This window comes from Symphodus melops (assembly GCF_947650265.1).
Source record: "Symphodus melops genome assembly, chromosome: 7".
Lineage (NCBI taxonomy): Eukaryota > Metazoa > Chordata > Actinopteri > Labriformes > Labridae > Symphodus > Symphodus melops.
The window spans coordinates 19,740,960-19,755,111 of NC_136697.1; the positions used below are offsets into that span (position 1 = coordinate 19,740,960).

A 14,152-nucleotide genomic window follows, 5' to 3' on the forward strand; every position below is an offset into this window, starting at 1 on the left:
ACAGTCAGCAAATACTGTAATACAAAATTCAGATGGTCTTTAACCCCAAATGAGAAAAAACCCCCAACTATCTGGCACAGTGATATTCGTACTTTGAGATACTCACTCAATTGAGCCATATCGCTCAAAAATAAATGACTTTGGTTTGCTACATTGAATCTTTTTTTGCTGAAAGCTTGTTTAACTTTAAGACAATACATGTTCTTATTTCACTTCCTGTCAAACAACTAGCATGTTACCATACGGCTTGTTTTAACTGACGCTACAGCATGTGATGTTTAAAGCATAGAAAAATTTGTGAAATGTAAAAAATAAAATTATGGCTGTTACTTACTTTGTAAATCCTTTAAGGTTTTTTTGTTATAAATGAGGTGAGACATTCACTATAGTGCAAACTAAGCTTGTGGGTTGAACCAGTAGATTGGAGGTTAATGAGTTAGGGTTAGGACTTGCCCAACAGCTCAATAAGGGTTTAACTTATCTGGAAATGAACTCACCCAAACCATTTTAATTTTATTTTAACATGACTTTCTCTGTAACTGGCTTTTCCAAAGCACTTCTTCTCTGCAGAGCTAACCTTCAACCTATGTTATCTTTGTCACTCAGCCCTCTTCCTGCTTGAGCATCAAGATCATTCTACTGGACCTCTAGGATGGCACCAGATGCCACATATACAATCTCAAACAAGCAGTTTTGAAATGTTTTGCGTCAACTGCGTACATCCAGAGGGTTTTAGCTTGCTGGCTATATCATAATGGAATCATTTCCTTAATGTGTTTCCAGGTAAACAGCTACAATGTTCTTACTAAAATTCAATTCAATTCTAAACAATCTTAGCTCCCATAGGCCAAGCATTATGAGAGAATGCCATGCTGGAGTAAAATATTCTCATTTGTGCATGTTTGGTCAGGCTTCACATGTTATTAGTTGAAGGATTGAGCGTTTGTAGTGATTTCTCTGACTATCAGCTAAGTTTTCACATAAAGTATCCATTACATTTTAGAGAAAGGATGACCTAAAAGATATGTTCCGTTTGTTTCATACCCTATAACCTATCACTTAATCCTGAATGTCAGCAGATCATCACAAAACAAACTTCAGGAAAATATTTTAAAAATAAGTTTAACATAGGCTTCTACAGACTAAAATAACACGTCTGCAGCAGCATGCAAGACAGATAACTGGCATTAAAAAAAACATTGATTATTAATGTGCAAAAAAATAGTTCACCTTCAAACTGACAAACTACTCCTGTTTTTCCTTAAATAAATGTGTTGCTTTGACTATTCCTGTATAGCTTCTATGACGGCTTCAGACATTATATTTCAGCTGCAGACAAAAAATATGTTACAAAGCAATACAGTAAGTAGGGTACACATAATCATACAACTTAAAAACACAACTAAAATACTTAGGTGCTTTTTCAGTCTTTGCTGAAGAATGAAGGATGATATCAGTAATAGGGATATCAAACAATGAAAAATCCTGCTTTGTAGTAGAGTAGTCCACAGTGTTAATAGCAGAATCTTAAAAAATCAAAGTTACTCAATAAAAACAGAAATACAAAGATGTCTGTATGTTCTGAATGAACAAATCAAAAGAATTCAAAAACCATAAACCAACAACCCCAACAATTGGTGTGGTTGTTTGTATGTAAATAACACATGGACAATTTATTCCATCAGTTCCTTTTATTCCATTCCAACAACACTACACAAATCGTGTCAGCTCACCGCTGCCTCCCAGCTGTAGCTAATGTGAGCCCGAGGCACTTGGCACATGACCAAAGTAGCTTACTTTCATCCCAGGGAGGACACTTGCATTATTTCTTCAGGCAGGCCTTGTTATAATTAAAATCCTCAGTGTCGTCATTATCCTTCATGTTTGGTATCATGATTTCCTTAACATGTTGGAGGAAGTCAAGATGCCCAACATGACAAGAGTCAATAGAGGCCCAAGAGTGATAAGTGTAGCATCCAGGATCTGAAATACATCACAGTGGCTTTAGACATAGATTTTTTTAAAATAAATGTTTCATTGCAGATTATACATTTTAGTCGATAACTTCATCCTATTAACTTTGCCATTCTACAATTATACATATATATAGGCAGCTTGTTGGCACCTTGTTTAAAGTGATCCACATTTTGCTATCGGACTTGAAACAACACAACACCAAATATAAAGTCTCAAACAAGCAGGCTGACGGTCATTGATACTTTCCTGAGGATGTCAGTAAATGTTTACATCTACACTTTTAATCTTTTTATTTATTTATAAATAAATACATTCAATATACAGAATATATGAAGAGTTTCTAATTATAAAATATTTTCAGTTCTTTCCTTTTGTTATCTAGGGGATTGTAGGGAGACATTGACATAGCAGTGCAGTTTTCTATAATATTGGTTCTGAAATCAGAATGTTTCATAGAAGTTTACAATATGGCAAATTATTTTAATCGTAATAATGTGTTTTGTCACACTTGATAAAGCTCTATAAGAGTTACAGGGGATGTCAAACAGCTGTTTACAGGCTAATCCTCATAAAATGTATCAGACCTTTATGAGTCAACTCAACAAAGCATCCCAAGCAGGATGTAACTCCGGCTCTGTATAAGACATTGCCTTCTCCTCAAGCAATTGTTTCTGAAAGGATTAGATACCTACTGTTGATCCATTTACAAAATGACGTAAAGTCCACTGGGAAACACCTCATCATAGCATATAAAATGACAATAATGATGAAGCATCATTATTATTGTGATGTGTGCCTCAGGCTGTCAGTCATTTATTCCTGAGGTAATGACTGGTGAAATGGAGTTTAATGTAGAAGCAAAGAGCTTGGGGCAAACGGTCCACGATGAAGTGCAGATACGCTTCTTGCCTCAGGCATGGGCATACACTCCAGAACATCACATCCATGGTCCGCCTTTCATACTGTTATAAGGCATCAAAAGAATTAATTGTCACAACAAGCTGCATCAGAGTCTCTGCTAATTGTTTGGGGATGTATAACTCATAAAGCCTTGAGGGTTCTGAGCCCAGGCAGCAGTTTATGCTCCACTTCACTCCAGCGCAGCCTGAAATGAAGAAAAACTGTCTCTGCACTCATACAGAATTACATAATGTCCTCCCAGGGCAGCTTCACTTCCATCCCTGAAAACTATATTTGCAAGTAAAACAATTACATGCCACAGTGTCAGTGACGCTGCATTAGTCAACTCTATCATGAGATTAATTATTTGATCAAGTTATTACAAGACTGCTACATGTATTTCACAGAGAGAGAGAGACATGAAATTAATCTGTTCAGCAGATATCATTAGCATAATATGCAGCTTATGCCAGATTGTCTAATGTTGCTGTAGACGTAATGCATCGTGCACTCTTGCAACTCTGATCAATGTAGTAGTTTACAAAAGAGAAGAGACTACACAAACACTGAAATAAGAGTATAATGAGTTTTAATCAAATTAACATTTGTAAATGTGCATGTACAAATGTATATCAATCACACAATAAATCTTTATTTACAGTAACATTAGCTTACTTTTGACATGTAAGATGTGTTTCTTTTCACTTATAAGGCAACATAGGTGGTTGGACATGTATTTTCCCACATAATCAGTTGGTCAGATGTATCCAAGTACAGTGATAAATATACAACTATGTCACTCTGCACTGAATACATGAAATTCTATATGGAGTACAAATAAAATAAACATATGATTTGGTCTACAAAGGGCAGTGACAACTTTTGGGGACAACAAGATTCTGGATGCTGGTAAACATGATTTATCTCTTTGGTGAATGTCAGTAAATGACCTCTTTTTTCATTTTTGTATAAACATATTTCACATTGATTCGATTATGGAGACCATGGGGAGGCGCTCAGTTTTACACCTGCAGAAGTTGTGATTCAGCAGCAGAAATATTGGTTTATAAAACAGGATCAAATATTTACAATAAAATCACTTTGGATGATCAACATTTGGAAAGAAAATAGGCTTTTTTTCAATCCAGGAGGCCAGCTGTTAACAGAAACTGTAAATTTCATATATTATGAAACAGAGTACAAACATAAAACATACATTCAACAACAAAGACAGACACAATATTTGAAACATAACAACAATTAAACACATTTCTTCACAGTAGAGATTCTCTTTCATCTCTAAAATCCAAAATCTAAAACAGATCCAGTGGACGTAGAACCAAAAACAGAAACATATAAATAACCTTGGGTTCATGTTTTACAGAAAAAGGAAACTAAATAAACAAGATGAAAATTGATCATTTTCCTCTAAAAAACAGTTTGACACGTCACTGTTTTAAAGTCAGATGTGAAGATGTTCAATCATGACTTTTAGTTTAATATAAAAATACTGCAAGCTCTCTGTTAGCTTAGCAAAAAGACTAGAAACATGGGGAAGCAGCTGGAGTGAAATTGTTTTTTTTAACGATATATATTCACCAATAACTTCAATGATTTCAACTTATTGAATGTTCAAACCCATTCAACAAGATAAGTGTACTACTGAACAATCTTTATATCTATGTAGTGGTTATGTGCCAAACTATTTCTAGGATTGGAGCTTTTCCTGTGTTTCTGGACTTTAAGTTCAGCTAAGCTAATTGATTCATTGCTACTGCTAACTGCTAATTGAAGCACATACATAGGAGTGGTGTCAAACTTTTCATGTGACTCTATGCAAAATATAACCTAAAAATAAACAAAAAGACCACAACAAAAATCAAATCTGTTGCAAAAAAACATCAATTTTTATCCTTTTTCATTATCCTTATATTTTAGCACAAAAGATCAATGATTTTGAGTCTGAGATTGCAAATGGATGTTTTTTGTTGCTCCCGTAATTGTGTGAGCAGCCTGAGCAGATGAAAGAGTTGGCATCTGAGGAAATTGGTGCCTGTTTCTTTCCTCTTGAAACAGCAGCTTTGATGCGATACTAATAAACACAAGGATCTTATAAAGACAAAAAGAAATCATCTTCTCCACTTTACCAGTACTTACATTACATATATACAGTACATTACACAATACTTAATGTGACCTGTATCTTCACTTGCCTCTAATGTAGGCCTGCTCACCCATCAGCCTCAGGGAGTTCAAACACAGTTCTGCTCAAATAGCTCTGTATGATCACCCTCCTGCTCCGAGGAGACAAAACAAAAGACAGCAAAGGGAGAAGCAAGGAATAATAAAAGAAACAAATACCTGGACCAGAGAGGAAGCTCTGCTTGTATACAAGTATTTAAACAATGTTAACAATCACACAATACAATACAAAAAATTCAACTTGTGCGTAACAGTACACAAAACGAAAGGAGGGGTCTCAGACTTCTCAGACTGAAATGGCTGGCTTGTAAAAAAGTAACCATTTCACATTGACCAAGATGAGTCACCACAGGTGGAGTGAAAAACACCTGTAAACGTAAAATAAAATTACTTTTTCATCCCTTTTGGCAAGAAACAGCAGAGTCTATTTTAAATGGTTCATACATTTCAAACTGTATTTCCATTGCTTTTATTCAGGTGAACTGCCCTCTCCCCTAGAGTCTCTCTATTGACCCTGTCAAAAGCAGCCGTTGAAGAGAAAGACCAACCTGCTCAAAGAGCATTTCAGTATTCAAAACACACAAATGGCTTTTTTTTGCGCGTCTAATGACACCGTAAGAAATTCCTCCATAGCCCACCCACCATGTGAGAATGAAGCAGATGCTAACAGTTGTGTGAGCTGTTAAAAGTATCCTGCAGCAAATCACGTAGGATAATCTTACTCCATTAAAAACAAGATGACAGCAGCAATGACAACACACCGTGAGATCAGACCATGAGACTTACTCTGACAGTTTGATGATGAAGCCATATTTATGTCAGATATTCTAATCTTCAAAACCTCAAACCGTACACTTCAAGAAGATAAAACCTCACGTGACTTTTTTTTTTCCCCCCAGCCACACTTCATGTGCACTTACCAGTGTAGCTTCCTATGTTATTTTTTTTCACAAACAACAGAAACGTCCCTCTTTGCTCATGTCAGACATAATGTGGTCCTGTAAGAGAAATGAGTATGTTCTGATGGTGTGTTTTGACAGAACAAGAGGTCTGTTCCTTTAGATGTTTAATAGGAGATGATGTGCTCTTTCTCTGGTCACACAGCTGTGGTCTGTTTGATGCTGTGGAAACTGATCCTGGTTGGAGATGTGGGGATGGACATGGCTCGGGCCACTCGCACTCGCAGGGCGTGGTTGTCTTGCCAGCGGTGCCATCGTTTTCTGACTGCAGACCGTACCTGAAATGTTTGATAAAAATATGGAGGGGATGAGCCCATGGAGGAGGAGTCCAGTTTTAAGCAGCAACAAACATTTCTACCAGCTCTGCCTTTAACTCCAAGAAACTTGTTTCAGACTCAATGTAACCATTCATTCATACACATTCACAGCTGATATGATGAAACTTCAGCTCAATGGAAACCATATTGTCACACACACACACACACACACACACACACACACACACACACACAGCAGGTGTATATATGAATGTACACATATACAGTACATCCATAAAAATATACCTTTAGTTGTTGCCCTTATAAATTTGCATCTATTTGAACATAGAGGACACAGTTTTATTGGCTGGTGGAAGTTGTTGAGTGCCCTCGAGCTTGTTTTGAAAAGATCAAACGTTAAATGTGTGAATAATATTTTGACAGAAAAAGACTTACTATTCACACTGCTGCTCTATTTGCCTGGGGTTAAAGAAGAAGCTTGATCTCTACACCCCGTAAAATAACTTTTATCCCTTTTAGTCACTCTTTAAATAACTGGAGGGAAACTAGAGAATATGCAAACAAAACCAATCTTGACTTACAGCAGTCAAACAGTTTAAATGTTTCCAAAATTCCAAGAGTTATTGAAACACAATATTGTACTTAATAGATAAAATAACTGGACTAAAGTGGTGACTCAGAGCACAATTCCAAATTAAATTAAGCGCATTACCACCTCCAAAGTTTAATATACTGTATTTGAGGGCTGGCAGAGAGCACTTAGTGGGTCCTTCATTTCTCACAATTACTGACAAATGAGTAATCAAAGGGAATTAACCACCTTTTCCACAGCTGGAATTCAAGCAATTTACTTTCATGTTAATTAGATGAACACGACAGAGCTCAGTCAAAAAAAGATATTTTGGTTAACAACAGAATGCAAATATGTCCCTAATGGAACACAACATCCTTTTGTACTGTCTCATTATAAAAGCTAACTGATGCTACCCCTGCTTGAAATTGGAAAGGTATTGTTACTAGGAGGGTAGTTAAGACATTGCAGCGTGACTAAACCTATCTTAGAAATTCATGTCGGGCTAAATTAAGATTAAGAATCAAGAAAAACATTACAATTTAATGAAATTCATAAATACTGACACTTTTTCACAAAGAGCCAGTGACTCACCTCCCCATTTAGGAAGCAGTAAAACACTGACACAAAGAACCCCTGCAGAAAGAGACACATTCCTGTTAGATTAGGATGTCGCACAGCATTAGTGTGTAACGGGAGCTTAATTAGACATCAGAGAAGTTAGAAGGCGCAGTTATAAAAGAAGAATAAAAGGACTTTAAGTGTTACTTTTTTGAAGTAAATGTTGTCATGTCTTCTAAAGTTCATGCTCTGCTTGAAATCATTTTCTCCTTCCAACTCAGTTTGATACTTCAAAACATCATATCAAATACTATAACAGTCATGGGTAAAATCTCATGCTCTTGTGTCCATCTTGAACTTTTTGGAAGGGCACTTAACATGAGGCAAGAGGGCCATAATGTGTAAACACAGCCAGGTGTTACTTTAAATCATCTTCCATTAAAAAGGTTCATAAACTTAAAAGTCATCCCAAAAGATAAGATACAGCTGTGCGGTAAAACTCATTCAGAGATCACTAAGATTCAAGGTGTTTTCTTTGTATACAGTTACACATTATCCTTCCTCTTACCTGAAAAGACTGCAAAAATGAGTTAAAATAGATGAAGACTATTTGTGAGATGTCGTCCTCCCCTGGATTCACAAAGAAAAGCATGTAGGTGATGCCTAGGAGGGGTAAGAGGACCAGTGTTGCTTTCACAGCTTTCCTGTGAAGACAAGGACAGAATATAAAACACCTCATTTATAAAATTAGTACAGTGAGAGCCTGGATTCAGTCCGAGTTCATTTTGAAGAAAGGCATGATTCTCCGACAGTGGAATAGTGGGAAAAACACACACACACACACACACACACACACACACACACACACACACACACACACTCACACACACACACATGCACACACACAAATAGACACTTGATGCCTTACTTAAAAAATATACAAAATATCGACACATCAGCAGACACCCTAGTTTGTACGATAAAAACAGAACTTTCTCAAAATGCACGCAAAGATTAAGATTGCATTGATAAAGTCTGCTAGCAAACCATCACTGCATCATTCAACAGACACATTCAAAAGCATTAAAGATCTGAGAGTAAGTGTAGCAAAAACAGACTTAGATTGGATACAAGTTTTTATATTAGTGCCAAAGGAACCACACAGAAGCAATGCACAGGGTGGAATACAGGATTTTTTTAAATCATCGTCATTATCACAAGCATCATAAATATCATTAACACAATCCTAAATATCACCAGCATCATCTTTTATCATGTTATGCAGTGTGCCAGATATAAATTATTCTACAATTATTGATACAGCCTGCTTTTATAGATCTGATGGTGTATTATATTTATTTTGGTTTGGAGGTTTTGCAGCCCCTCTCCGATAGTAAGTAACAAAGTCAGTTACCTTTACTTTTGTTTTTGTCTTTATTATAGCAGTCAAAACCTGTTTTATTTTGATACTTTCTCTTGTCTCTGGCCCAATCTCAATGTCCACCCTCACACACTCACTGACTTTGATGCGTTTTCCCGCTAATGCCTGGCACACACAGAAAAAATCTGAACCAAAACTCAGAGACCCCACACATGATGACAAATCACGACAGATTTTACAGTTCAGTTTTTATAGTGTGGTGACCATCTGAACACACCACACACTAACCGTTTAATTCACCAATAACCAGAGCCTCCATTATCAAAACGTAACCTTGCACGGTCAGACCTGATTTAAGAGTAAACAAGCAAGCTTCATGTTGCTAGCTGTTTACTGGTACACCGATTACTTGTCACACCCATTACTACTGCCTTGCTTAAAAGTCTGTAAACTGTCCAATGGAGCATGCTTTTTAATAAACACAAAGCTAGTTAAAAGATTCAGATAAGCACATTTTAAAAGGAATTCTGGGCTTTTAAGATAAGTAGATCAATTCTTCAAACAATTTAAAAACCCATAACTCCATGTTGACGCCCTTGTTTACATTCAACATACATTGCTGGTTAACCTGGCAGTATTTTGAAGGAATCTTAATGTTCTATATTTAGGTCAATAAATCATACCTCACACTTGTGTTCTTCTCACAGAAATCTGCATGGCTCATGTCAGCATATCTGTCACACAACGACTTTAAATCCAAGTCTATCCTGCACAGCCTGAATTGAAGTTGTCTGAGCTGACAGAGCAAACACCCTGAACACTTGGAATAATCCCCGGAGGATAGAAACACACTTGACAGAATAACCTAAAAGGAAAAGGCTCTCACAATTTAGCCGCCAGACACACAACATGACAACAAGAAGTGGGATTGCACACAGCTCGCCTCTCTCAGACACACACCAAATCTCAGCGTTTACTCGCTCATCAAGTCATGTCAAAAACATGAGAGGTTCTCCACCTCAGACACTTTCTGTTGGGGTGAAATAAAAAAGCTCCTTGCATTAAGTTCTGCAACTAACTTGTGCCCACTCGGGGTAATTTGTTTATCTGGAGTCTAGACTTTATTTTCTTTTACCACATATAATAGGAACATCAGTCAAATCCATTTTATTCAGCATCTTTATATCCAAAACAGGGTTGGCTTTTGGAGAGATAATAATCTCAATGTCAACTTAGATTTTATAAGAAAAGAGCAGTGCAACCATAAACTGTATTTAAAAGGAGATTAGCTATGATGATGTCTCCCATTTTATTTTTGTCTTGATGACATGTCGTTTTGTAAGAGCCAGACTTGATCATACAGTATTTGGATCAAAAGTTGAGAGGAGCTTTTGGCAAAGCTCCAGCTAACAATGTTTAATGGGTATCTAGTCTATTAAGGCAGTTGACAAAGTAGATAGTTAACAACAGGGCCTTTAATGAACTTAGATTTGTGTCAGTAGTTGATGGAAAATATCTTTACTTGAAGAAAAGAGGACAGGTAAAACATTTATTTGAAACTCTTTCCCACATATTGCAGGCAGGTGAGAGAGCAGCAGCTAAACAAATTGAAATGGGAGACTTAAAATAATATCATTGTTACTGCCTGCTACTGCCTGGACATGCACATACAGTTAAAACCAAACCAATGCATAAGAAATACTTAAAGAACTAATAGGTCAGGTTCAGTCAGCTCAGTGACATGCTAATGCTAACATATTATTCACTTAACAGAAGTTCCTTTACAGATGTGCATGGTCTGTACAACCATTCAACCCGTAGCCAACCATATAGCTGATACATGGTTTGCACTTTTCAGCACTTTTGGATCCACAGTGTTGTGTGTTATATCATTATTATCAATAAAGTTCAGTCGATTATGAATTTTGCCCTAGCTTGTAGCCCAGATTTTTCTTAAAACATAGTTAGTCAGAATTTGAAAGTTTCAGCGAATCGTGGAGGATAAAATACCTCTGCTTTCCAAATCTTCAATTGAAAGACATTACATCACAGTCTTAAACGAGTACAATGTCCCTGGACAGAGAACAAAAGCATCACTTCCATATACTACACACTAACCTGTACTGTATTGTTTCCGATGTGGTTGATGCTCGGAGTTTGGTCATAAGAATTCTGACGATGTTGAAGAGAAAAACAAAGTTAATCTAGAAGAGAAAGAAAAACAGAAATGAATGCTTTTGAAACCTCGTCTAATTGCTCACATTTTAAAACAGCCAGAGCAATGTTCTGCTGCAAGCAGCTGGTGAAACACTGAGTGGGAGGAGCAGCCGCAAAAGTCAAAGCCTCCTCCTCCTCTCTCAATGAGAGCATGTTAGAGGAGCACATGAATCTAAACTGGTCACCACACTGGAAGATGCTGATAACAGCTTGTGCTGTACATAACCATTAGTGAATGCATTTCTATGAATACAAATTGATATTCTCAGGATCTGTGTGTTACTGTAATACCTTAACCCATCAGGAAGATTAATTCCACCATTTTTATAAGCTAGCTGCAGAATGGAATTGGCTTTCATTGTTAATTCATTTTGATTTCAAGGCTGATTGTTTTCATCACTTAACACTTAGAGTCAGGCATTAGTGATTAATCATGTATCTGTGTGAGTTGTTTATTACAGATAGGATGAAAATAATTAATATTGAGTGTAAAGTTTAATGACTTTGCTGCTCACCAGTAGCACAAGAATAACTGGTCCCTGGTAAATGTAGTCCATATATTTTCCAGGTTCTTTACCAAACCAACATCTGTAGGAAAAGCAAAGGAGAATCAGGCAGTAGCCTAATGGTTAGTGCGTGCAACCTAAGGGCAGAGGAAGTAGTCTAAGCAGACAGCCTGGGTTCAAATTGGCTGCAATCACACATTTCATTCCCAACTCTCTCTCTCTCCCTCTCCCTTGCTTTCTAACTCTATGCACTGTCCTGTCTCCAAATGAAGGGGTGAAAAGCCCAAAATACAAACCTTTCAAAAAGAATCAACAATAAAACAAATGTATGTTTTCAATACTTACTGTTCATTTTCATAATACAACTTCCCTATGGCCCAGGCTATTATTATTGGACATGGAATACCTAGAAAACATAAAAAGATTCCTGTGAGTCAAAGAGAATACACACACACACCTAGACCATAAAAGGTGACTATCCCTGACTATAAAAGCCCCTGTCCAGACTACAACTTTCGAAAAGAGAACGAGAGTCATTGAGGGAGCAGGGACAACACACATTTTTGTGGGTATCTCTAAAAATAAAAATTGTAAAATTCTGTGTAATGGTGAAAAATAGATAGACTTTTGTGAACCAAACTGATAGCCACATAGATGACAATGGTCGTTTTAGTTCATCTTAGTCTCTACGGACCACATTTGAACAATGTCTGTCACATCAGCACAAGAACAATCAGGCATGGGTCAGACCTGTGATTTGTTTTATGTTGAGAATCTGTCAAGACTGACTTGAACAAGGAAGAAGTGTGCTTGAACTGGTCACAGCTTTTAATGAAAAATTCCCCATTTGAAGGATTTTCTAAGCAATGGAGAGCCCTCTTTTGTGTTTTTGCTTTTAAAAAGAAGCCCTTTCATGCCTTCTATTTATCTCCAAGTATTTGTTTTTATGTAAATTTGGGCCACATTTGAGACCTTATGCCTATTTTACACTCTCTTTGAGGCTGTGCTGCCTAAAACCTTTTGTTGCACGTTGAGTCGTAAGTACAGTAAAGGCCCCCAGAGCATGCAGGAGTGCGGATCAAGAAAAGATGGCTCCTTTTTGAAAAAGCAGTTCAATTTTTCCTTTTTTTTTTTTTACCTCTCTCGAGTGAGCTAACAAGCTAATTGAGCGAAACATCTTCCAGTTAAATATCAGAAGCAAAAGCACACATCACATGTGTAACACGGTGACAGACCGTCACCGTGTTATCTATACAGTCTGTAGTGGATCAAACATGCAGATAACAAGATCAGTGGTTTGTCAGAGCTTGAAGTATAAATGCCAGAACCTATTTCAATCCCACTTTACATGAGTCCTCTAGTGTGAGACATTTTTAATCTGACCTACTTCTATCATCTCCTAATGAACGCTAATTAAAGAACTCTCAAGACTAATATCAGTAGCACAATGAGAAGTCAGATATCTCTCGCTTGTGCTCTACAGAAATACAGTTGAAGTTTCTGAACTACAATACTACTGTGCAATAGACTTTACTTTAAAGCATGCTTGAAATGTTGCTATACGTGCCTAATTATCATGCACTTAAAGGTATAGCATTGTGTTTTTTGCACATTTAACGAAACAAAGGCTATGAGGGGTGAAAGTAACACAAGTTAAATGAAGCTCTAGCGTAAGTTCAGTCAGGAAGAATATAATAGCTTTCACGATCGCATCTCCCATTTTGCACGCTCACTCATGTTTCTGCAGTCATTTTCTGGGGCAGTCACTGGATAATCAGCTGTCTCGTCAGCTGTACACGTCTAAGCAGTTCCAGGGCGTTCCTCCGTCATTGTCAGCCTACCATCGTTCTGCTCCCCTTTCAAATATGATTCTTTTTCTGACTTAGTTCCATCATGCGAATGTTATGTGCACCCCTCCACCTCCCCATCACCGCCCATCTTCGCAGAATCATCACCCATCAATTCTTCGCCCATTCTGTCTCATCAAGTCATCTGCTTCACCACCACCAGTGTCTTGACTCCATGGGGTGAGCTTATTCTATTGACACCCAGAATTGTCATTCTTCAAACACCAACCACCGCATAAAGTCCAAGCGCCAAAGCATTTCTGTTAAGTCACATTTACACTTTATCCATCCTAATAAATATTGGTAAGATATTGGTAAGATTTTTAATGTGGAGAAAACAAAAATGTTGTACTGTAAACGGTGAGGGTCTGTTGGATATAATGTTTAGTATTGATTATGTATCATTCTTCTATCTATTATCTATACCGCTTTCTCCCTGGTTAGGGTTGTTGGGGGGCTGGAGCCTATCAAAGCTGTCAACAGGCGAGAGGTGAGTAGACTTTGGACTGTTCACCAGTCAATCACAGGGCTGACTTAAAGAGACAGACTGACAGTCAGACCTACAGGCAATCTCCAACTAATCTAACAAGCATGTCTTTGGGCTGTAGGGGGAACATGGAATACCCGGAGAGAACTTAGGTATGGATGGGAAGAACCTACAAACTCCATACAGGCAGAGAGGCTGCTGTCCAACAGGGATTTAAACCAGGAAATACAGCACTAACCACTGCATTTATATTGCATAACATTTCA

The 14,152-nt window shown here is 37.4% G+C and overlaps 1 protein-coding gene across 1 annotated transcript in view; it reads right to left on the reverse strand.

Moving 5' to 3' along the window:
- Positions 1-5,674: 5,674 nt before the first annotated feature.
- LOC306827018 (corticotropin-releasing factor receptor 2) overlaps positions 5,675-14,152 on the reverse strand; it is a 37,399-nt gene continuing 28,921 nt past the window's right edge. The window contains exons 7-12 of the mRNA XM_079348638.1: positions 11,898-11,958; positions 11,562-11,634; positions 10,948-11,033; positions 8,017-8,152; positions 7,482-7,523; positions 5,675-6,316 (exon numbers count right to left, since the gene is read on the reverse strand). Of these exons, the coding sequence (XP_079204764.1) occupies positions 6,176-6,316; positions 7,482-7,523; positions 8,017-8,152; positions 10,948-11,033; positions 11,562-11,634; positions 11,898-11,958 (539 nt within the window). The 3' untranslated portion in view covers positions 5,675-6,175. The remainder of the gene's footprint in view (positions 6,317-7,481; positions 7,524-8,016; positions 8,153-10,947; positions 11,034-11,561; positions 11,635-11,897; positions 11,959-14,152) is intronic.